The 24,215-nt window shown below is 36.8% G+C and overlaps 1 protein-coding gene across 1 annotated transcript in view; it reads left to right on the plus strand.

Annotated features, from left to right (window-relative positions):
* SCEL (sciellin) overlaps positions 1–24,215 on the plus strand; it is a 145,156-nt gene that overhangs the window by 63,310 nt on the left and 57,631 nt on the right. The window contains exons 14-27 of the mRNA XM_036755756.1: positions 4–63; positions 383–442; positions 1,118–1,177; positions 3,387–3,446; positions 5,947–6,006; positions 7,814–7,873; positions 10,819–10,878; positions 12,128–12,187; positions 12,632–12,691; positions 15,390–15,449; positions 16,599–16,658; positions 19,724–19,783; positions 19,936–19,998; positions 20,355–20,414. Of these exons, the coding sequence (XP_036611651.1) occupies positions 4–63; positions 383–442; positions 1,118–1,177; positions 3,387–3,446; positions 5,947–6,006; positions 7,814–7,873; positions 10,819–10,878; positions 12,128–12,187; positions 12,632–12,691; positions 15,390–15,449; positions 16,599–16,658; positions 19,724–19,783; positions 19,936–19,998; positions 20,355–20,414 (843 nt within the window). The remainder of the gene's footprint in view (positions 1–3; positions 64–382; positions 443–1,117; positions 1,178–3,386; positions 3,447–5,946; positions 6,007–7,813; positions 7,874–10,818; positions 10,879–12,127; positions 12,188–12,631; positions 12,692–15,389; positions 15,450–16,598; positions 16,659–19,723; positions 19,784–19,935; positions 19,999–20,354; positions 20,415–24,215) is intronic.

Consider the following 24,215-nt stretch of genomic DNA (forward strand, 5'->3'; position numbering starts at 1 on the left):
AAGAAATGAAAATCTTGACGATATGATTAAAGTGAAGGCCAGGAATGATGAAAATGGAAAAGGGTAAAGATTAATCAATATTGGGACTTGGTGGGATTATCTTTCACATTGACTGTGTTTTTAAGCATTAGGCATATGAAGATTCTGTCATTTGGCATAAAAATGTACATGTAAATGTGATAGAGAAATATGAGGTTTTTTATTTATCAAAGTTCAGTCATGATGCACATAAAAACTTCAATTTCTATCTAGAGCCATTTAATATTGCTACACTTGAACTATTCATAAGAAATATCTTTCTGAATTTTTGAAAACATTAACTTAGAAAATCATAGATCTTTTCACATGCCATCGCTGATTTGAATTATTTTCATGTTTAAAGAAACCAAAACCTTGACACACTCATCAATGTGACCCCTCATAAGGACAAAGATGACAAAGGGTAAGGCTTGGTGGGGAGTTTGATTCTAAATTGATTCATTTGAATTGCTGGATATTAGTTGCTAGAGGAGATTTTCAGCACAGCACATTTAGACTGAAACCTGTTGCCAATTCTACACAGTGAACAGCAAAGACAATTCAATGAATTAATTATTTCAAAGGACAATAGGACTTTTTGGTTTTGGGAGCACTCATGGGCATTACCTGGTAATTCTGTCCACCAGAGCAACACTGCAGAAGAGGTTTAGGGAAAACAATGGGTGAGGGGTGGGGTAGAGAAAGCAAGGAGAAACCATAAAGTTGGAGAAAGACAGAGAATGCTGGACAGGGAGGGATATTGGCTTAAGGGTCAGTGACTAGTATACATGGAAGCCTCTGCTAGGGAGGCCCCTTCAGGACAGGGCCAAGGCAAGGATCATCTAGAGTATAGATACTGGGCAAAGTAAACATGTTATCTTGTTTGGTACTAAATTTAGTGGTTTCTACCAGCTAAAGGGTTACCGGTACTGTCACCACCCTGTAAATATTTACACCTCAAGGAAAAGTCCCAATTATCTCTGACTTATTGTGGCTCTGCAAACATCTGATCACTTAATGGGTCGAGATGCTACTGACAAAAGACAATAGATGTAACAACCCTAACTTGACTTATTTTTTTTTCTTCATATCTTTAAAGAAACCAAGGCCTTGAAAACCTAATTAAAGTGAATCACACAGCAGACAGAAATGGCCAAAAGTAAGATTCTTAATTTGTTGGGATTATTTCCTAGGTCAATTTTTTATTTTACTTTTTTTGCTTTATATCATCGTTGTGTGTCTTGGTTTTCTCAAACTAGTTACCTTACCTAATTGTTGTGGGGAAAGTGCTTATACCTGAAAGCATTATATCTGTCAATAAACCTTTATTAAGCACCTAATATGTGCCTAACACTGTGCTAAGCATGGGAGAAACAAAAAAAAAATCCTACTGTCAAGGAGCTCAAAAATCTAACAGGAGAGACAAGAAGCAAACACATATGTACAGATGAGCTATTTATAGTAAATAGGAAATAATTAAGAGAGGGAAGGCACCAGAATTAAAAGGGCTTGGGAAAAGCCTCCTATAGAAGATGGAATTTTAGTTGGGACTTGATGGAAGCCAGGGAAGCTACTAGGAAGAAATGAGGAAGGTAGAAATGGGCGTGGAGGACAGCTGAAAAAAATGTGCAGAGTCAAAAGATGGAGTGTAATCTTAAAGGAACAGCAAGGAGGCCAGTGTCACTAGATCTAAGAATTCATGATGAGGAATAAGATGTAAGAAAACTAGAGAAATAGGAGAGGGCTAAATACTTCATGTGAGTTATCATTTTATTGTTGTTTGCCCTACGTTCTCAAAGAGGACCATGACATCAGGAAGGAGATGTCATAACTTGCAAGTGAATTGGATTTAAGTGAGGGAAGGCTGTGTAAGGTCACCGACCTCCCTCTTTCCTCCAGAGCCATCTGGGTCCAGTGGCAAGATATAGATCAGGATGACTGGAGATAGACCTAGTTGTAATAGGAGGCCTTGACTATTTTGAGCTAAACTCTTTCCCAGATCTCAGTTTGTCTGAGGCAACACCCATTCAGTGATTAAGACTAGGTAAAAATGAGGCAAAAAATGGCCTCTTTTACTTAGTCAAAAAAATAAAATCAATCTGGGAGGGAAAGACCCTCAGGGTTTCTGGCCAAACCAGAAACAATTGCTATTTACATTCACTCTGAGCCATCAGAATCCAAACAAAGACCAAGTTGGCCAATCAATGAGAGCCAGAGTGATTTGGGTTTAAGGCATGGTCTATAAAAATAATCTAGCCCATAGACCCCAAGATATCTTGCTAGGTTTCATCAATCAAAATTTGTATTCCTTTGGGCAGAGCATCTGTAGGTAAAGGTATGTATAACTGTCCATGTGGACAGAGGGAGGGAGGAGGGAGAGAAAGGAAGAAAGGAAGGAAGGAAGGTAAGAAGGAAGGAAGAGAGGGAAGGAAGGAAGAGGAAGTATAATGGGGGAAAATCTGCCTCAGAGCAAGGAAAACTTGGGTTCAAGTCCCGCCAAATATTGAATGTATGACCCTTAAGGCACTTAACCCTTAAGGACCCCAGGCAAATTTTAAGACTCTTTAAGCAACAAAGAAAGGTGCCAACTTACATTGGTAGATGCACTTTTACTAATCAAGGAGTTCCTAATACTATTGATTTTCTTAGCCATGACTATTCTTTCTCCTGGTACATAAAGCTAGATAGACCTGCCAGGTATTGTACATATAATGTACATTAAATAACAGCAATTGAGGCAGTTAGGTGGCACAATGGATAGAGTGCCAGACCTGGAGACAGGAAGACCTGAGTTCAAATCTGGCCTCAGACACTTTCTGGCTGTGTGACCCTGGGCGAGTCACTTAATGCTGTTTGCCTCAGTTTCCTTATTTGTAAAATGGGCTGGAGAAGGAAATGGCAAACCATTCCAATATCTTTGCCAAAAAAACCCCAGATGAGGTCACAAAGAGTAGAACATGACTGAAACAACTGAACAACAAATTATTATGGTTATTATCGCTGTTGTTTAAAGATAGTATAGAAGATCTGGTTCTTGAAGCTTTTTAATAGCTTATGCTTAATAAAGAATCTAAGACCTTAGTAGTTTCATTTAGAGTAAGGCTTAATGGAAATTTTTTGTTTTTAAAGTGGATATCACCAAGTGTTAGTGTCAGACTGAGACTTATACAGTAGGAAGACTTTAACTGGATGTCATTATCGACAAAGGTTACCATAATCAAGTCAAAAGTCTTCACTGATCGTTTCTGTCCTAAGGACATCTAGTGTTACTACAGGGGTTGGGTTGATATTTGGAGTTAATGTTGATTTAAAAGGTTGTTATATGTAACATTACTAACATGAATTTTAAAAATAAATCTTTATTAAAGAAGCCAAGACTTTGACAGCATCATCAAAGTGAATGCCAAGATGGATAAAAATGGAAAAGGGTAAGAGCTGGTGGGATATAGCTTAACCTAGGGCAATTTTTCCCATATTTGTATGTGTCAGAATTTATCTTTTAATGGACCTTGGCTTTCCATGTCATATTCCTAAGAATTTTCATCCTCAATTTAATATCTGCAGTAGTCTATGGTCAATTTATGTACACCAAAGTTTTTGTTATAGAATCATTAGTTCTCATAGGTTCAACAATCATCTCTATGAAGATTTCCATATCCAGCCCTTACCTCTCTCTTGAGCTCCAGTCTTTTGTCACAACTGCCTTTTGGACATCTCTAGTTTGATGTTCCAAAGGCATCTCAAACTCAAAAAGTCCAATGTAGAACTCGTTCTCTTTCCCCCCAAAACCCTCCCTTCTGCCACACTTCCCTATTAATATCCAGGGTACCACCATTCTCCCAATCACTCAGACCTTCAGTGAGATAATATTTATAAAGCGCTTAGCAAAGTACCTGGCTCATACTAAAAGCTATATAAATACTAGCTCTTATTATACTTGTAATTATGATTGTCACTATTATGATCTTCATCCTAGACTCCTCACTTGCACTTACTGTACATACAGCATCTCTTGTACACATCCCATTCTCTCCACTCATACAGCCACTATCCTAATACAGGCCCTTGTCACTTCTCACCTGAGCTATTACAACAACATTCTTATTTGACTCCCTGCTCAAGCCTCTCCCCTCTTCAATCCATCTTTCATTTAGCCGCCAAATTGATTTTTCTAAAGTCTAGCTCTGATCATGTCACTTTCACTCACACACACACATGCACACACACATGCACATGTGCACGCAAGTGCACACACAATTCCATTGGCTCCTTATTGTTTAAATCCTCTGTTTACTTTGAAGCCTTTCAAAACTTGGCCCTTCTTATCTTTCCTTTTTTAAAATTTTTTTCTATTTTATTTTTAATTTATGGAATAAAACAAGCATTTCTATAACATAGTATAATAAAAAGATGATTACACATGATCTATTATGTACAACTTGCTATTCCTTTTAAATATATAATAATTATCATATCCATTTCTTTATTTTCCTTTCTCCCCCCTTTTTTCCTCTGCTTCCTGATGGCTAAACAGATTTATTTAATAGGATCCATCCTTCAGGCTTTTTCCTTTTTGTCAGCTTAGTATAAAGATAACTCTCTGAGTTCTAAAGAGTGTATAAGGGGGATTCCCTATCACCTACTAGGTTTCCAGCCATAAGCTCACGGTCTCCTAGGCAAGCCTGTATCTAGAATGGGCCACCTCCTGTTTGTGTTTTCTTTCTTTTTTGATACATGGCCTTTTAAAATTTTTCAAATTTTTAAAAATTTGTTTCATTTTTAATTTATGGAATAAAATAAGCATATCCATAACATAGTATGACAAAAATAATATTATTGCACAACAAACTGCAAATCTATTATGTACAACTTACTATTCCATTTAAATATATAATAAAATTATCATGTAAATTTCTTTTTTTCCTTCCCTGGGTCCCTCCCCTCCCCCATGGCTATCATTAGATACAATTAGGTGGGTGTGTGTATAGACACACATATATATGCACACCTATATATATGTAAAATTATTCTATACATATTTGTATTAATCATTTCTTTCTCTGGATACAGATAGCATCTTTCTCCATATGTCCTTTATTGTTAATTTGGGTATTTATAATAGTCAAAATGACTTATTCACTAAAAGTTGTTCTTAAAACAATATAGCTGTTACTATACACAGTGTTCCTTTGGTCTTTTGAGATCTTCAAAGGCAGCTCGAATCTTCCCCTTTCCTGGGCATTGGCCATAAGTAAATTAGATATAGACGTAAATATGTACATATATATGTGTGTGTGTGTGTGTGTATATATATATAACATATACATATAGTAAACATAAAATAATTTCTAGGGGTCGCTCCTAGGTGGGGGGCAGTGAGTCATGAAAGACATCATATAGGAAGTAGCACATATGAGGATCAGTTGAAGGACCTGAGAATGTGTAACCTAAAGAAGAGAAGGCTTTGGGATGATATGATGGCTGTATTCATGTATGTGAAGGGCTCTCACTCGAAAGAGGGATTTAGGCTTGTTGTACCTGGCCCCAGGAGGCAAAACTAAGAACAATGGAACAAAACTAAGAACAGCTAAGAAATTGAAAAAGAGGAAAATTTAGGTTCTTGGTAATGAAAAATTCCCTAACAGTTGGGACCATCTAAAGGGTGACAGACTGCTCTAGCAGGTAATGAGTTCCCCTTCACTACAGGTTTCACAACCAGGAAAGGCTAGTTGATCCCTTGCTGGGGATATCTTGCGTTCAGATCTGGTGGTTCTAGATGACTTCTGAATACGTTTCAATTTGGAGATTCTGTGATTATGAGTCCCAGGGTGATATTCCTTACACCATCTCTTTAAAAATAAAACAAAAAAACAAATACCAATTTAGTACTGGGTTGCTTAATTAAAATCATTTTTCTTTTTTTTAAAGAGATCAAGCTCTGGATAGTCTCATCAAAGTGAAACCCAATCAGAATGAAAATATCACTGGGTAAGACTTGCCTGTATAGGATGATCAAAGGAAAAATGAAATTGGCTTTTTAAGGGGCATTTCTGAACTTAAAAGCCTTATTTGTACTTATGGTTAATAGTATTAGCTGACTGTCTCTAACTGGAACCTAGTTTTGTCTAAGTGAGATAGAGTAACTCTAGGAGTCATAGTATCAGGTGAGATAATATTTGCAAAGCACTTCGTAAACCTTAAAGTATTATATAAATGTTAGCTATTAATATAAATCATGTGGCATATAATAACTGCCTTCTGTGAGTAGTATTGCTCAGATTTGGGAGCTGATTTCGTCTTCTCTAGAGGACTAGAGGCCAGACTTTTGATGCTCTTTTAGGGATGAGAATGGCCACTATAGTTAGGGTTTCATTTTCTAGGTAGCATAAATCTGGCTGTTATTCCAGAAAATCTACACTACCTATACCTTCTGCTGGTTTCTCTATTTATGCCTAGATTACATTCCTTATGGAGCTAAATAATACCTCTATGCATTGGGTTTCTGTGGCCTCCAGATACATGAGATGAATTAATTCTCTTACCTTCAGTGACAAATGAAATCATTTATCATATTGGCTTACTGTGTGCCGAATATGCTAAATGCTAGAAATAGAAACAAAACCTGAAAGAGCTCATATTCTAATGAGGGAAGACTCTGTCTGTCTGTCTATCTATCTATCTATCTATCTATCTATCTACACACAGATAGATGTATATGTATGTATATATGTATGTGTGTATATATACATATAGATATGGGTGTATATATACATATAGATATGGGTGTGTGTTTATATAGATATAGCTAGCTAACTAGATAGCAATGGTGGCCTGAGAAAGTTGGCTTAGAAAGCCATAGGGATGGTAAGTGGAGTCAGAGGGGAATTTTTGACATATCTTTTCCAGTAGAAATGGCAGATTTGATTAAAGTCCTAGAGCTAGAAAGTATGAGGGTAGGGTAAGGAAGGAGGAAGGAAGGTACCTGTGGTGATAGAACATATGGTAATAAGATATCTTGGAAGTGGAATACAATGCATTGTTGGAGCTGGCTAGATATAATGCACCTCATGAGCTCACCAATGAAGATCGTGCAGGACAGAACAGGACAGGGCAGGAATTCCAGAGATGACAGAGTTAAATCTCCCAAGGGAGACAGAGAGTGATCTTTGGAGGTTTTATGATCTGGGGAGTAATCCAGTAGGTTAGGACAGATGGCAAGAAGGTAATGGGGTACAATGTAAGTTCTCCTTTTCTTTTCCTTTGTCATTATAATAAGGACCTTGGCCCTATGGTGAATAGAATTGAGTGAGAATGAGGAGCATAACAAGACCAATCATCTTAAAAAAATCCTTCTTATTTAAAAATGGAATAGCTAATTGTATCTACTTTGTTGAATAGTGATTTGCTATATCTCCATACAGCAAAGAATGGTTATTTTTATGCCCATTTTGGACTCAGCAGAAGATATATATCTTTGAATAAGGTTGTTATAAGAAATTTTAAAATTGTTTAAGTAAATCATTACATAATAAACTAATAGGTAATTATCTTTATTTATCCTGAGGTTAAAACAGGAGATTATATTACTCATTTTTCTTAGGAGACAGTTTATTTGAAAAAGAATCCAGTTTTAGATGTTCTGGTATGATATTCCCTGACACTCAATATTTCCAAATTTATATAGTGTTTTAGAGAAAGTATATATTTACTAGTTCTTAAGTCAAGACATTGTTCATAGTTTTGAACAGTATTCCAGCTGACCATCACTAACTGGAACCTCTCTTTTTGTTTAAAGAAAACAAGATCTTGATAGTGTCATCAAAGTGAACACTGAAAGAAACCAAAATACCCAGAGGTAGGACATGTGGAGCTTTTTACTCTTTCTTGTACCTACATGAATGTATTAGAATTTGATTCTTTAATTTGGGAAGGTTGAAATAGAAGTGGGGAAGCTCAATCGCAAATTGAATACTTGCTTTTCAAAATGAAAACACACTGGAAATCTAAATGTGATCGATAAATTCAAATAGCATGGTGCAATTTGTGCTTTGGTGTGGCTTATGGCTATCTGGGATGGTGTTTGAGAAACACAAGTTAGTGGAGTGGAAAGAAGCCTGGCCTTGCAATCAGATGATATGAAGTTCAATTCTGTTTAACAAACTTATATTAAGTGTTTATGGGCAGCTAAGTGGTGCAGTGGATAGAGTGCTGGGACTACAGTCAGGAATACTCATCTTCTTGAGTTCAAATCTGGCCTCAAACACTTACTGGCTGTGTGACTCTGGGCAAGTCACTTAACCCTGTTTGCCTCAGTTTTCTCATCTGTAAAATGAGCTGGAGTAGGAAATAGCAAACCACTCCGATATCTTTGCCAAGAAAACTGCAAACGGGGTCATAAAGAATCTGACGCAGCTGAAACAATTGAACCAACAACAAAAAGCAAGTGTTTATTCAAGGCACTGTACTAAGAACTGGAAATACAAAAAAAACCAAAACACAAAAATGAGACAGTTCTCACTCTCAGGGACTTTATAATTCTACTCAGTTAGATCTACTTCCCACCATTAAATGGCTATTTTTGGTCAATTTCCTAACTCTCTCTAAGTTTAGATTCAGTTCCCTAATCAATAAAATAGTTGCATTACCCACCCCACAGGGTTGCACAGAGGGGAAAACACAACACAGCAACACAATACAACAACATTGTAAACAGAAAAGTGCAATACAAAGATGAGCTGTTATTTTTCTTACTATTTTGAAAAGTTAAGTAGGACTTTTGGTCTTAGTTGTTTGGTTTGTTTTTTTTTTTTGTCCAACTAAATGGAACATTTTATATATTTGTTTTTGAAGGACTTGAAGCTTTAACCCAAAGGTTTTCTTTCACGCTAGACAGGGGAATCCAACTTATTATCAGTCTTTAGTCTGGAGACTGTCAGAGTCAGAGCTGTGGATTGAGCACGATCTCTGAAATTTTGTTGCCACGTGATGCTGGGTAACTACTTAAACCCTCAGAGGCTTAGCTCCCTTATCTATAAGGTGGGTGAAATGACAGAAGCAGTAAAGGCAGCTCACATTTGTATAACGTTTGGAAGTTTGCAAAATGTTTACAGGTTAACAAAATATATACACTACCTCACTTGGACTTTGTAGTGTTTGCACAATTCTTGGAGCTGTTCCAAAGATCAAATGAAATTTATGTATCTGTGTATGTATGTACATATATATGTGTGAAGGTACATGTGTGTGTGTATTTATAAGGATATGTGCACATATCTATACACACATATACACAAATTTCGTATATACACATAGATACAAATTTCATTCATATGTACACACACACACATGTACATACGTACACACACACACATATATATGTACATACATACACATACAAAAATTGCATTTGATCTTTTTGAACAACCCGAAGAATTCTGCAAACATCACAAAGTCCAAATGAGGTAGCATATCTATTCTGTAAACTTTCTGTAAATCTTAACATTCTATGAATTTTAAAATAATATACGTATAGGGCAACTAGGTGGTATAATGGATAGAGTGCTGGGCCTGGAGGCAGGAAGACTCATTGTCCCGGGTTCAAATTTGGCCTCAGACGCTTAGTAGCTGTGTGACCCTGAGTAAGTCACTTAACCTGTTTGCCTCAGTTACCTCAAATATAAAATGAGCTGGAGAAGGAAATGGCAGACCACTCTAGTATCTTTGCCAAGAACGACAACACCAACAACAAAAATTAATGAAGGGCAGCATTTTGTTAGTATTTGGCAGTATTTGGAGCCCAGAAGACCTGGGTTCAAGTACCATTTCTGATATGTGCTTTCTGATTAATGTTAGGCAAGTCGCTTAACCTCTCTAAGCTCTAGGCAGCTCTCTAAGACTGTATTGCCAAGCAGGTGCTGGCCCCCTTTCACTGAGGAGGTTTCTTCCTCCAGAAGGTCCCTACATCAGTGAAGTTATAGCTCCAACCTCTATTCCTATCGCTAGCAGTGTGAACTGAAATGTTTCAGTGGAATGTTATGTCCAGAGCCACAGAGCCCTAGTCCCACAGTTATTCTGGTAAGCAAAGGAAACACATTTGTTCTTCAGGTGATTTTGGTAGAGTCTGTCTTTTCAATGATTCAAATATTTCTTAATCCACTGTTTTATTTTGGTTCAACAAGTGAACCCCACATATCTCTTCTCCAATTTTTATTAAGGTTTTTCTCAAAGTGTGAACTCTTACTCTTTGAAGGTTTTCATTAGAGGTGTTGTTTTGTTTTGTTTTTGAATGAAAGATAGTTGTACTTTATTCTGTCCACAAATATTTTTGCTTTGGTTGTAGATTCCTTGGTCTAGTAAGGATTTTTTAATATAATTTTTTTTGGAGGGGGGAGGGCAGGGCAATTGGAGTTAAGTGACTTGCCCAAGGTCACACAGCTAGTGTGTCAAGTGTCTGAGGCCAGATTTGAACTCCGGTCCTCCTGACTCCAAGGCCAATGCTCTATTCACTACGCCACCTAGCTGAACAAAAATCTATTTTCATGCACTTCTAACTTCTCCCGTGTCCACCGAGAAAGAAGAAAGAAAAAGAAAACCATTATAACAAACACATATTGTCAAAACAATTTCCTACATTAGTTTTGTCCAAAAGCTATGTCTCAATCTGCACCCTGAGAATTAAACTTTGAATGTAGCATGGGCAGCGAGTTCTCTTCAAGTTTACACACTGTTCATTTATTGATGCCATGAAGTATGTATTTGACATAAACTTGCTCTGATCAGAACTTCATTTTTCACTTGAAGGTGTCAAGAACTTGACAGTTACATCAAAGAGAATCCCTCAGCAAACAGAAATATTCCAGGGTAAGATTTATAGTTTCCTGCTTTATCCTTTTAAAATTCATGCTCAAAAACAAAAACTGAATTCAGTGAAAGTAGTAAAGCAACACTCAAATCCTATAGCTTTCAAAAAACAAAGAAACAAATGACATTCCATGCAGCACTACAGCTCAGGAACATGCCTGGCAAAGCAGAACAAATTTAGAGAGAGAGTGGGTGTTATGGTCTTTCCTGCCCCATTGGTTGTTCTCTTATTTCTTTGAGAAGGAAGAGTTGCAAATTTCCCTATATCAGGTCCAAAAGTGTTGTTTCTACTTTTAGGATATAGTTATACGCTTTTAGATATCCGTATGAGAACATAATGTCATTCAAAAACCTGAAGGTTTTCAAATATCTGGGTGTTCAATGTTTGGTAGTTACAGCCCCAGAGAGTCTTCAATCTAATCTTCACTAGGATCATAATGTGCAAAGAAGAGGGTATAAAAGGCAGGCCCACATATGGACTCATGTTCCACATCTGGGTGGCTCAGTACATCAGAGGAGGACTTGCTGATGCTGCAGTATGTGGGCAACATATGTAATTGTAATAAGAAACATAAAATTTCACTAAGATGGAAAGTAGGAGTGTGCCGAAGGCTGAATAGTGAAATAGTGATAGGTTTTTCAGTGATGTGATGTATTATTTTATATCACATTTAAAATTATTATTTGTCACATTTCTAGAGTCATAACTCCTTTTGCTCCTTCTGTTGTTTGTTGTTAACATAAGCAACCATTTGTAGCCTTAGCACAAAGTTATAAAACAACCAGAGGCAGAGGCTGAATAGATTAAAGCGAAATTGGTTATATATTTATGCAAGGAGCTCTGTGATTGATTAGCAAGCTTTTCATGGAACATTGCATGTTATAATTTCTCTGAAGTTGCTTTAAAGACACTTACTGTTTGCCCTTCCACATTGGGCTTGGTAGCAATAATTCCCCTTGGTATAGGATAGGTGGCAATGAATTTTGGTATTACCAAATAGATATTATGAGGAAAGCAGAGTTTCAGTATGGTATCTATGGTTGGGATTGGAATTCTGAAATTGAGTGCTTTTCTAGCTGACTTTCAGGTAAATTGAAAGCTCCTGCACACATATGAATATATTCATTGACAATGTTTGATCTTCCTGGGGTTATTTCTATGAACATTATGTATACTATTTCTCAGCTTTAGAAAATGTTTTATTTTCTTGATATGGGGTTGACTTGATGTCTTCTTCAATGTTTAAAGGGGCTCAAACCTGGACAATCTAATCAAAGTGAATCCTGCAACCCACAGTAATAACCAGGGGTAAGATTTATGGAAATCTTTTCTTTTGTAGTGGACAGTTTACTATGAAAAATAATTTGGTCCATCTGTTAGTGAAAAATGACATTATGACCAAGTATGCTTCAAGTTCAAATTTGACTTAATAAGGATTATTCAAATGGGTCAAGTGAGACTTTTTTGGCTGGCCACAACTATACTAATCAGTCAACTGATTTGTTTAATTTAAGCCTTAATTTTACAAAATTTAACTTCTGAGAATAAATGGGAATTCAAACAGGTATATCAATTTTAATGTTAGACATTTTGCTCTAATTAGGTCTAGACCATCAAATAAAAAGGGGTATTATATTAGTAATAAATTTCCTCCAAGCTTAAACTTCATATGAATTATTAATAATATCAATGTTAATGTTAAGCATTTATCATAATTTTACTTATTGTGAAATTGTTTTTAAATGTTTAAAGGACCCAAGATCTTGATAATCTCATCAAAGTAAATCCAAGAACAGGAAAAGGTGATCAGGGGTAAGATTTAATGAACTTCTCTAAATTTTATAAAATTTTGTGAAAATTAATAAAATGTCAATGACTTTATAATCCTGAGAAAATGTGAGCTTTCCTGTCAAATTATTACCAAAATATTGCTATTAGTTTTTGATTATATAGATAGATGATTGATTTTTCAAGGTTTACATCAATTTTTTTTATTTCTGCTTTGTTTTTTTAATAAGTAGAAGCAATGTGGTATAGTAGAATGAATAATGAAACAAGACCTAAGTGACCTGGGTTTTAACCCCGCATCTGCTGTTAATGAGCTGTGTAACTTTGGACAGGCCCTTTACCCTTTCTGTGACCTGGTTTTTCCATTTGTTAAATGATAAGGTTGGACAAGATAATCTCTAAATTCCCTTTTAGCTCTAAAATTGTATGATTCCATAATTGTCTTTTCCTGACCATTTATTTTGCCTTTTTTTACTCTGATGTTCCTTTGACTGTGCTTTTAGTCCATCGGAACATTGTACCTAAGAAATAAGACAAAGAGCTAACTTCACCTTCATTTGCTTGTATGAAGCACATGACCTAACCAGAGACTGGGGGGCCCTCCCTTCAATTCTCTATAGGTTTCTGAAAGGTACGTAAGTATATAGTCATGGGCAAGGTGAAGATTCGAAAGATGGGCCTCTAGGGTTCTGGAAGCTATAGAGAAGACCAAGCATATCGGTTAACTTCTTGAAAGAACTGGAGCAAGTTCAAGCAATCATTAGCAAGTGAGGGGCCATTTAATACCAGCCAGCACAGTCAAGAGACACTCTTCCTTAAACCACTATTCCTGCAAAGAATTAAGTTAAGTTTCTATGGACTTTAGTTTGAAGATTCTTCTCTCTTTTCTTTTATCATATTTGACTAACAATTTAGTCCCATGAAATCTCTCCTAATTTTTATGATATTTCAAATATCATTGATGGTAATGTTTATGACCTGTTCTTTTATGATACTGGGGTAGAGTTCATCTGGGTCTGTGGACTTAAACAAATTTAAGCAATCAATGCACTCTCTTTTACTATTGCTTTTTTTCTTTCTTTCCTTCCTTCTTCCCTCTCTCCCTTCCTTCCTTCTTTCCTTCCTTCCTTTTTTTTCTTTAGAAATTCTTGAATAGTAAATTATAAAGAGACTTCAATCCACACTGGTGGATGGAGAACCTACACCAACAAAATCATAAGCACTTCAAGTGATGAAATAAGATCACACAGAAATAAAATAAACTGCTGGGAAAGTCCAAAAGTGTAACGTTATTTTTCCTCATTCTGGTTCTTCTGTAACCATCATCATTTCAGAGCCACCTAGGATCATGGTTCAATGGATCTGTGATCTCATCGATGTGGCTACTCCCTCTAGTGGTACAGCTTATAACCCATCCATGTTTGCCCACCCTGTGTGGTTTTGTACACATCTGCTTATAAATTCTTCACAGTGGGATCTCCAAACTTCTTGTACCCTTCCTCTAGCCCTTCTTACATTATGTGGACACCAATGGAGCATGTGGGCTGTTCATTGGTTATTCCTACATTCTTAGCCCACCTCCATTTCTGATCATCTCTCTTTCTCATTGCATCCTTTATGCATTCCATCTACCCAATTTTCCATTGATACTTTCTTGCAGCCTGCTCACCCTTATACCATGCATCTATCCTTGGTCCTTTGAGTTCTTACCAGCTTTAATACTTTGGGGCTCATGGCATTCCAAGACCGGCAACCATACTGCATCACTAGAAGTGTATCATTAAATCGATGGGTCTTTGTTTCAGAGAGAGGCTTGGCTTACTCAAAAATACAATGTAATTGCCCAAAGGCAATCCAGACTGCTTCCATTCTCCCGTCTAACTCTGGACCCAGCTCCTTATTGATCTGTAGTATCTGTACAAGATTAATGGACCATCTTTCTATTAAAAAAAATCAAGAGCCATTTTTATGTTTTGGCAGCACAGTGTGGGGATGAGAGAACAGTATAAAATAAAAATTATCATGAAAGGAGGTGAATGTGACAGATGAAGTATGAGTTTAAAGCAATGAATGAAATAAATTTCGCTTGTGTGTTCAATTTCATTATCTTATAATATTTATATATAAATGTGTATATACTATATACACATATCACTATGTGCATAATATACCACTACATGCATTTACATAGATATATCATATATGAATAATTGTAAACATGCATATACATGTACACATACGTGTATCTGTTTATACACATACGTATACACATATATATGATATAGAATCAGAACATATTCATTTTATTTCCATAGCAAATCCCTAGATGCAACAAAAATGTTATATGTCATAATATCTTTTTTATCCTTTGCTGATACATGATATAATTTCCTAATATATTCTAGATGCCTTTTCCATCCTTACTCTTTGTGTAAATTTGGTAGAAGAGAGTATATAAGGAGAAATATTGCTCTGCAAGTAAGAGGCAGACTTACTGAGTTAACACCTCCTAAAATGCAATCGTTATATGTATTAAGAGTCAATAAAATCTTAATAGCTTTCTGTTTTTACATAGGGCTAAAGAGTGTCATTAAAGGCTAAAATGTCTAACAGCAAGCATTTAACCAAATCAGTGGTAAAGAGGTTGTGTTCAAGAGTTAAAATTTATTTTATGCCCTTCTGTGTGATTAATCTGGGCTTTTTTTTTTTTTAATGTTTTAAGAAACCAAGACTTGGATAATCTTATCAAGGTGAACCGAACTACAAACAAACCTACCCCAGGGTAAGAAAAGCACAGATTCCTGATCTGGTTTTCTCTAACATATGCTCAAAAATGGACCAAATTGGGTACAGTGATTCCTGCTTTACAAATCCACTTCAACAGTTACATCATAGCTCGGCCACAACTGTAAAAAGAGCACAGATATAGTCATTCGGTGAGCTCAAACAAACTGAAAGGAACTTTGGTCAGCAAACAGTTTAGGAAAGCTGATAAAGGAGTTGTAGGCTGATGACATTTTCATGCCTGCTTAGTGTATTTGAACACGAGACTATGTTTGCTTTCTCCTTTCTTAAATGTTAAGGCGGAGGTGGTTATATTAATTATTATCCAGAGAAAAATGGAGTAGAGAAACCACTACAGATGAACTCCTCTTGCTTGCCTCAAAAGATTCTCATCAGCATAAAGTTAATAGATGTGAAAGCATTTTAGAAAAGTGGAAAATATTATTGTCGCTGTTGTTTTCAATTCCCTTTTAATTTAGTGAGCCCTGGGATTGAAGAGGTTAAAGGTTGAGAGGTGCTGGACACCCCAAAATATTGACCCACTGGGTCCTGCCGAAAGAATTCAACTCAAGCCTTCTCAGCCAAGGGAAAAGACAAAGTTTATTAGGGATTCACCACAATGGGCTGTCTTCAGAAATCTCCCCCTCCCCCTTTGTGACACCTGTTACCACAAGTGGGCCAGATTCAACCTACTGAATTAGATTGAATCTGAGCACCTTCATGGAGGCAAGATGGAGATTATATACACAAAGATTGTAGGAGGGATTGAGGGGTGGTCAGGGGTGACTAGAGGAGGGCTTTAGGGAGGGTCTTGAGGAGGAGTCTAAGGAGGACGAGATGAGGTCAGACTCTAGGAACCAAGAGAATGGGATTAAGGGTAGGAAGTAGCTGGACAATGAAGGGCAAGGCTAGGTAGAGATTTGGGCCTAATGATAATGTGAGGCTTGTGGCCTTAGGGGAAGGCCAGATCCAGTTGGAAGATTCAAGGACAGTTCAAGGGGGCTCCCAGAGACTGTATTCCAGATTCAAGGGGGTTCCCAGAGACTGTGCCCTCATCAGGATCCAGGACAGCCCTGAATTTATTCAGGTGTTCACTGAATTTTTGTCCTTGATTCACTGATCTAATCATTATCTGTTGTGCTTTTAGGGGAGAAGGTCTTGATGATTTCATCAGTGTGAATCCCAAAGCTATCAAGAGGACCACAGGGTAAAAGATAGAGGCTTTCCTTTCTCTCCCTCCGTAATCTCATGTTTAGATAACAAAGAAACCTGAATCAGTTGGGAAAAGAATCCAATAATTGATTGGGTGGACTGGGTGTTTGCTCAGCAAAATTTTCGTATATCCATTCATTTATTAACCAAGCATTTATTCAAGTACCTAATATGTGTCAGGTACCGTTCTAGGAGCTAGGAATTAAAAAGCAAAACAAAAAACAAAAAACAAAGATCTGCCCTGAAGGAATTTATATTCCACTGGCTGGAAATAACAAGTACAGAGATAAGCAAATGCAAAATAAGTACAAAGTGATTTCCAGGTGGGGAGGGCACTAGCAATGGAGGAGATCAGCTGAAGCCTTGTGAAGGAGGCAGTTCTTGAACAGAACATTGAAGGAATAAGATGTCAGATGACATTCTAGGCATACGGCAAAGGCATGGAGACTAGAAATGGAATATTGAGTATAAGGAAAGTAGGCCAGTTTGGCTGGAACACAATGTGTGTGAAGTGGCATAATGTGCAATTAATATGTAAGGGTAGGCTGGAGCCAAATTATGAAGAGCTTTAAAGGCCAAGCAGAGATTATATTTTACCTTAAAGCTTATTGATGATAGCGGGGATGTTGTTAGACTTATTCTTTTGGAATATTGCTTTGGAAGCTATGTGGAGAATGGATTGAACACAGGAGAAGCTTGGGGCAGGGCAGCCTTTCCCTGTCTTCCTTAGTTGGGAAACCACTTATTTTCAATAATAAAGGTCTGGACTAGGGTGACAGTTATGTGGCTGGAAAGGAGAGGATGAATAAGGGAGACATTTGCAGATAGACTCAGTAAGGTCATTCCTTGGGTTTTCATGATATTATTCTATCCTGGTATACTCCTATATTATTAAGTTCAGGTTCAGATGTATAGGGTGTCCCTAAAGTCTGGACACATGAGAAAATTGATGGCAATGTGGAGTCATTGCATCGAGTTTACGTGAATCTTGCAAAGAGCATCAACTTTTGCATCACAAATGATGGAAATCATATTGAAGATGTTATGTATTAATATTCCAATTAAATAAAATGTGGTTGAAATTTCATTCATTTCATTTCTTGAAAATACACATTTTTGCCTATGTGTCCAGACTTTAGGAACAACACCCTGTATATAGTCGATGCTTAGATTATGGCCTCATCTCTTCTTTACTTGGTGAATCTTTATCCATTCTTTAAAGTTCAACTCAAGGACCACATCTTTCATCAAGTCTTCTACGACACCCCTGTTACTAATAGCCTTCTGCTTTGGGCCCCTCTTTATACTTTATTCACACTATTTTAGCATAATTACAGGTACCATAGCATAGTGTATTGAGAACCAGTTGCAGTATCAGGAAGACCTGAATTCATGCCCTGCTGGTGTGATTCTGGGCAAGTCCCTTAAACCCTCCGTGCCCTGGGCAAGCGTCTAAGATTAAGTTTTGAGGTATCGATCTGCATTGATAGAGGTAGTTTCCTAGCCACGAATTCCCTATGTCAACAAATTCATAGGTCTGATTTTTAAAAAATGCTTATATAATTGTATAGTTATCTGTGTTTGTTCCTTCTTTTCCTACTAGGCTAAAAATTCTGAGTAGAAGCTGAGTGATCTAAAATTTATGACTCCCCCAGCACCCAGTTGTTATTGTTGTTGAGTCATTTTCAGTTGTGTCAGATTCTTCATGTCTCCATTTGGGTTTGTTTTTTCAGTTTTTTGTTTTTGGCAAAGATATTGGAGTGGTTTGCCATTTCCTTCTTAGCTCATTTTACAGATGAGGAACTGAAACAAACAGGACTTGCCCAGGGTCACACAGCTAGTAAATATCTGAAACGGAATTTGAACTCAGAAAGATGAGTCTTCCTGACTCCAGGCCTGGCACTCTATCTACTGCGCCACCAGACTGCCCTCAAGCACTTAGTAGGTGTTTAATAAATGCCTGTTGAATTGAATTCTGTTGATCTTGGGTTTTCTCAGCCTTAGATAATGCAGGTAAATTAGAAAGTGAGAGACTATATTTTATTTGGAGTAGATCTGTGATTCTCACTGGATCTATCTTGGAATCTTTGCAATTCTAAAACTTTTATCTCTGATCTCTACCTTGCAACTTTATTTGTATATCAGTTAGTCTGTGAAGAACTGTGACACAGATACTGGGTTCCTGGTTCTGCACTAGGAACATATCATTCGTTACATATTCTGCCTTTTATGTGTCATTGTAGCCTCTGAGCACCAAACGGAGAAGCCAATAGACATATTCATTCTTTGTAACAGCTGGTAATTACCATACATTAAAGCTAATTAAGTGTTGAAAGTAGAAAGATATTATTCTGAGAAAATAGGCAGTACATATCATTTTAACAGCTTATACTTAAGAAAATACACAAAATACTTATTTCTTGAAGTACATTCTGGTTTAACTGAGTTTAGAATATATCTTTACTTGTACTTTAAAAAAATATGGAAGAAACAAAGACTTTAACTCAATGAAGAGAGAAATATAATAAATAAATATGACAAGCTACGAGATATACTATAAATTTCTAATCCATCCTTTAAATCTTATCCTTGAAGAAGGAGCATAGGCTAGAAGGTTGAGCAATAGGCCCTCTTAACAGAATTAACATCTTACAGGGTTGTTTTGAGGATTAACTAATATCTATAGAGCATCTGTGTAAATGTATGCAAAGCATTTTAAAGATCTGAAGCCACAGAGTGGTAAATATTCCTAAATATTCTGTTTGGGAGTTGTTTACAGACATAGACACACTTGACATTTTACTAATAGCAGAAGGATACTGGAAATAAAATATATGAAATCAGAGTTGTTTTCTATTCAAACAAGATAATTTAATCCTCATTCTGAGTGGCTAGGCAACTGTTTCCAAGACTTCTAATCAACTAATTTTTAAGAAAATAAGTCTTAGTGTAGTGATATCTAGATCCCTTTTGTTCCCCTGCCCTCCCCGCAAATATATTCTTTGCATTAAATCTTTGCCTATCACTAATCCAAACTGTTTTTATTTGTCCTCTTTAAAGAGACCAAGATCTTGACAATTTCATCAAAGTTAATCCTGAAACCCTCAAAAACAATCAGAGGTAAGAGGAAAGAATATTCATCATTCTCCCATCTGTTTCCAAGGCATTTGACAGACTTTCAGAAAATTGTTTGAACCACTCGTAACTTTAGCGTACTTACCTCCCCAACCATATCATTAATCTGTACTGTTTTTATTTTTTGCTATTTAAAGAAACCAAGATGATCTTGATAAATTCATCAAAGTGACTCCTGAAGTTCTCAGAAACAGTCAGAGGTAAATGAATAAAAAATATGCATACTTTCAACAAAATGGAAGGCAATGTGATTCAGTGAAAAGAACATTGTCTCTGGAATTAAGAGGACTTGGTTCAAGTCCCACATCCGACGTTGATTACTTACGTACCTTTGGGCAAGTCCCTTAAGTTCAGTATGCTTCTATTCCCTCATCTTTGTGGTAAATTAGGGGAGTTAGGCTCTGTGGCCTTGAAAATCACTTCCTGTTCTAGATCTATGATACTGTAACTTTCCTGAGTTTCATAGGCAGACACTTAAATGAAAAAAGATTTATAATAGGAATAATTTTTAAGTCTTATCAATGATCCAAACCATTTTTGTTTTCTACTACTAAAGGAGCCAAGACCTGGATAGATTTATTAAAGTGAATCCAACAACTTTCAGAAACAGCAAGAGGTAAGAAGAACATTTAATCTTGCTGCCCTCTCTGAATGATTTCCGAAGAACTGAGTAAGAATTTTTAAAGCTGCTGATGTATATTTTTTGTCAAGCTAGTAGTGCGTTCTTTTATTGGTGAGTGTTTTTTCTTAGTTGAGTTTATTTTTCTTTCAAATCAGTATATGGTTATAACACTAAATATTCCAAGGGCATACATTTGGCTTTTTAAGATAGTAATGGGGTTCTCCTTTTAAAATTATGGGCCTGCTACTGCTGGGTTTTTTTTAAATGGTCATGCATCATTTTCTTATTTGCTTATGTTTAATACCATCTAGGGTTTGTGCCCTTGTCACCAAGACAACATGCTGTCCCATTATGGGCTCAGCTTAGCTAGCCTTCCTCCCATTAGGGAGCCATTTTCAAAGTTGGGCTATATAGGAGGCGGTTATCAAGGCTGAAAAGCAAAATTAATTAAGACTCATTTGAAGAAAAGATTTTTGGAAGATGTTGCATCTAATCATGAGATAATTCAGAGCCCAGGGGTGCTACTGAAATAAATGATCTAAGCAAAAATTGTACATTTCATACAGTTGTCTGCCCTTTGTTGCTTTTCTGTGGTAGACTTCACTCCAAAGTGCTTTATTAACACAAGTAAAATGCATTAACATGAACTCTATAGCATTTCAAAATTGCTTTGTGGTAGTGGAAATGCTGTTATAACAAATCTCTTGCTGGAAATTGCATTCCCTGGATCAAGGGATGACACAAAATTGGCTGATGAGCAGTGATTTAGCGTTGAGTATCACATGTTCATAAAGCTAGAGCTAGAAGGGACCCTAAAGGGTTTCTACAACTCCCTTTTTTTATAGATAAGGAAACCAAGATTTAAAGGTTAAGTGACTTCCCAAAGGTGATGCAGGTAGTAAGGAGCAGAACCAGGATTTGAATACAGATCATTTGACTCCAAAGTCAGGCTTTGAACCCAGTTGGGGTTGGAAGGGGAAATCATAGATGTGCTGCCTGATCATAGAATATCAGATCTGGAAGAGATCTTAGAAAACAGCCAGTCCAACCTGCTTAAATTACAATTGGGGAATCTGAGGTCACACTGGTAATATGGGGCTTGACTGGACTTCAGTACAGGTCTAGGAAAGACCTTAGATTTAGAAAGGCCAAGGTTGTCCACTGCATCCCAGACCATCACCAATTACATTGACTTTTGTCTTGCTACTGGACCTCTGATGACTCTGGAGGAGAGAGGGAGGCTGACGACTTTGTGCAGCTCTGCCTCCTTAAATCCAGTTTACTGGCAAATCAAGACATCACCCTGGGATGTCATTCTCTTTGAGAATGAAGGACAAACAACAACAGCGACAGGCCTTGGATTCTGTCTTCAAGTCTGGTACTGTTTTTATTGTGAGACCAGCGAATATTAGAATGGTAATTGATCAATCAATCCATCAGTCAACATGTGCCTTTTAAGTGTCTGTTATGCAGCAGGCACAGTGCTAGGCACTGGGGATACAGGGAAAGAAATGAAATACAAATATTGAAGTTATCAAGGATGGTGGCAGGATATGAGATGGAATGGAAGAGTGTGACAAAAAAGGCAGAAGAAAAGTGAAAATGTTATCAGGGAAGGTGGACAAATGTTCTGGAGGCCTGTGTACGACAGCAGCAGTTAATCAGGAGAGGGTGATATAATCAGGGCATAAACTACAAAGGAGGAAATATAGCTGAGTGACAGGACAGAATAAATTTCTAGAAGTGGCTAAGGACGTGTGAAGAAAGATGTGATCTGCATCCAGAGAAAGAACTGATTAATAGAAATATGTATAGAATGATTATACGTATCTACATATATATTTTCATGTACATGTGTATATGTGTTTATTTGTGTGTATGTATGTGTTTATTTGTGTCTAATGGTAGCCATCTCTAGGGCGGGGAAGGGGGAAGGAAGAAAAAAGAGGGAAAAAAAGTAGAAATGGCAATTGAAAGAAAAGCGAATGCCAGTTCTTTGCTCTGTTTATCGGAGGGCGTGAAAGGAATGGCCAGCATTGTAGAGGGTGGGGAGGGATGTTCAGTTAGTATGAAAAGTAGAAAATGCAAAAGAAGTAGAAATTGAAGATTGGGAATGGCAGCAGGGCAGGGAGTTTGGTCACTAAACATGGGTTCTAAAGGCAGAATGGAAGAGTCTAATAGAAAAAGGCACTGTAGATTGACTCCTAGAAATTGAACTGAGTTGGATGTGGATGAAAGTAATAATTAATAGCAATAACTAACATTTATATAATACTTTTAGATTAGCAAAGCACTTTACAAACATCTCATTTTATCCTCATAATAACTACTCTGGGAGGTAGGTGCTATTATCATCATCATTTACAGATAAGGAAACTGAGGCAGACAGTGGTTAAGTGACTTGCCCAGGATCACACAGCTAGTGAGTATCTGAGGCTGAATTTGAATTCAGGTCTTTTTGACTCCAGATACAGTATTCTATCCAGTATTCCACCTAGCAACCTAAGAAAGATAACAGGAGGGAGGAAAGCATCTTTACCTGGGCTAGGAGTTCTGGATGACAGGAAGAGGAACTGAGACACATTTCCCAAAGATGGAGTTATGTATTGGAGAAACTTTTAAAATTAACTAGTCCAAAGTATCAAATTAGAATGTTGTGTTAATGGAGTGCTTTTAAAAACTCTATTCTCAGATACATCTCCTTCTGTTTGATGCAAGTCAAGCTCTCCCACTGAATTTCTTTAGTAAAGAATAATGCATTACTTTTTCAATATATAGTGGATTTCAGCAGTGCATTGTAAGATTTCTATAACAAGAAATGTTTTTTTGTATGAAGACGGCAGGATAAATGGCAGCTGTCAGCGCTGTAATTGAGTTATGTTTATTCGAAAGTTGGTGATTTTGTTTCAGAATGGTCCCAATTAAGCCTTATATCTGAATACCTTCAATAGTGTACCACATTCAGATAGAAACCAGTCAATTTCTTCAATAAATAATCACGGAATAAGTAGAAAAAAAAACATGAATTTTAGAGTGATTTATTTGGAAGAGAGATCGCTTCACTTTATTCTATTACTATTATTATTTAAAGTGGAGGTGCAGGAAAGGACAATATTGAAGAGTCATAGTCAGCTTAGTGACAATAGCATCCCCTTACAATCCTATTTAATGCGATGCATGGATTGATGACTGCATAGGAGTACTGCAGCAAAGCTGAGTTCTCTTGAGGAAACTGGTGACATTTTCGGCTGTAGTTCACTTAGGGACTGAATAAAATTCCAGTTGTCACTCTGCCTACAAGCAGACATTCCTGCACTCCTTCTAGGAACTCAGCAACCTGAACAAATGCATATTTATGGGGAAATTTCACTTATACAGTGAGAAAATGCTTCACTCTTAACAGGCATATTTTCCAATTTCCGTGAACCAACACTAAAAGGAGAAAGTCAATTACTGGTAGTTCATAAGCTATTGTTAGCCAGACTGTAGAAGCTATGTCTGAATCAAGACTTTAATTCCTCTGTTGACATTTTTACCTTTAGAATGATAAAAGATAACATTTGTCAGGAACAGAAAATGATGTCCTTGCCCAATTATAACATCATGTTTGTGTGATGAAAGACTGTACCCCAGCCCCCAACTACTTTAATCGTTAAAAAATGTTAAATGGATGTTATAATCATAGGAATATTGATTTAGAGCCAAAAGGAACAGTGGGACCATCCAGTTATCCCACTTTGTTTTCTAAGTAAGGAAATGAAGTCCAAGGAGGTTTTATGATGAGTGAGGCTATGA

Source organism: Trichosurus vulpecula, chromosome 4 (genome assembly GCF_011100635.1).
Source record: "Trichosurus vulpecula isolate mTriVul1 chromosome 4, mTriVul1.pri, whole genome shotgun sequence".
Lineage (NCBI taxonomy): Eukaryota > Metazoa > Chordata > Mammalia > Diprotodontia > Phalangeridae > Trichosurus > Trichosurus vulpecula.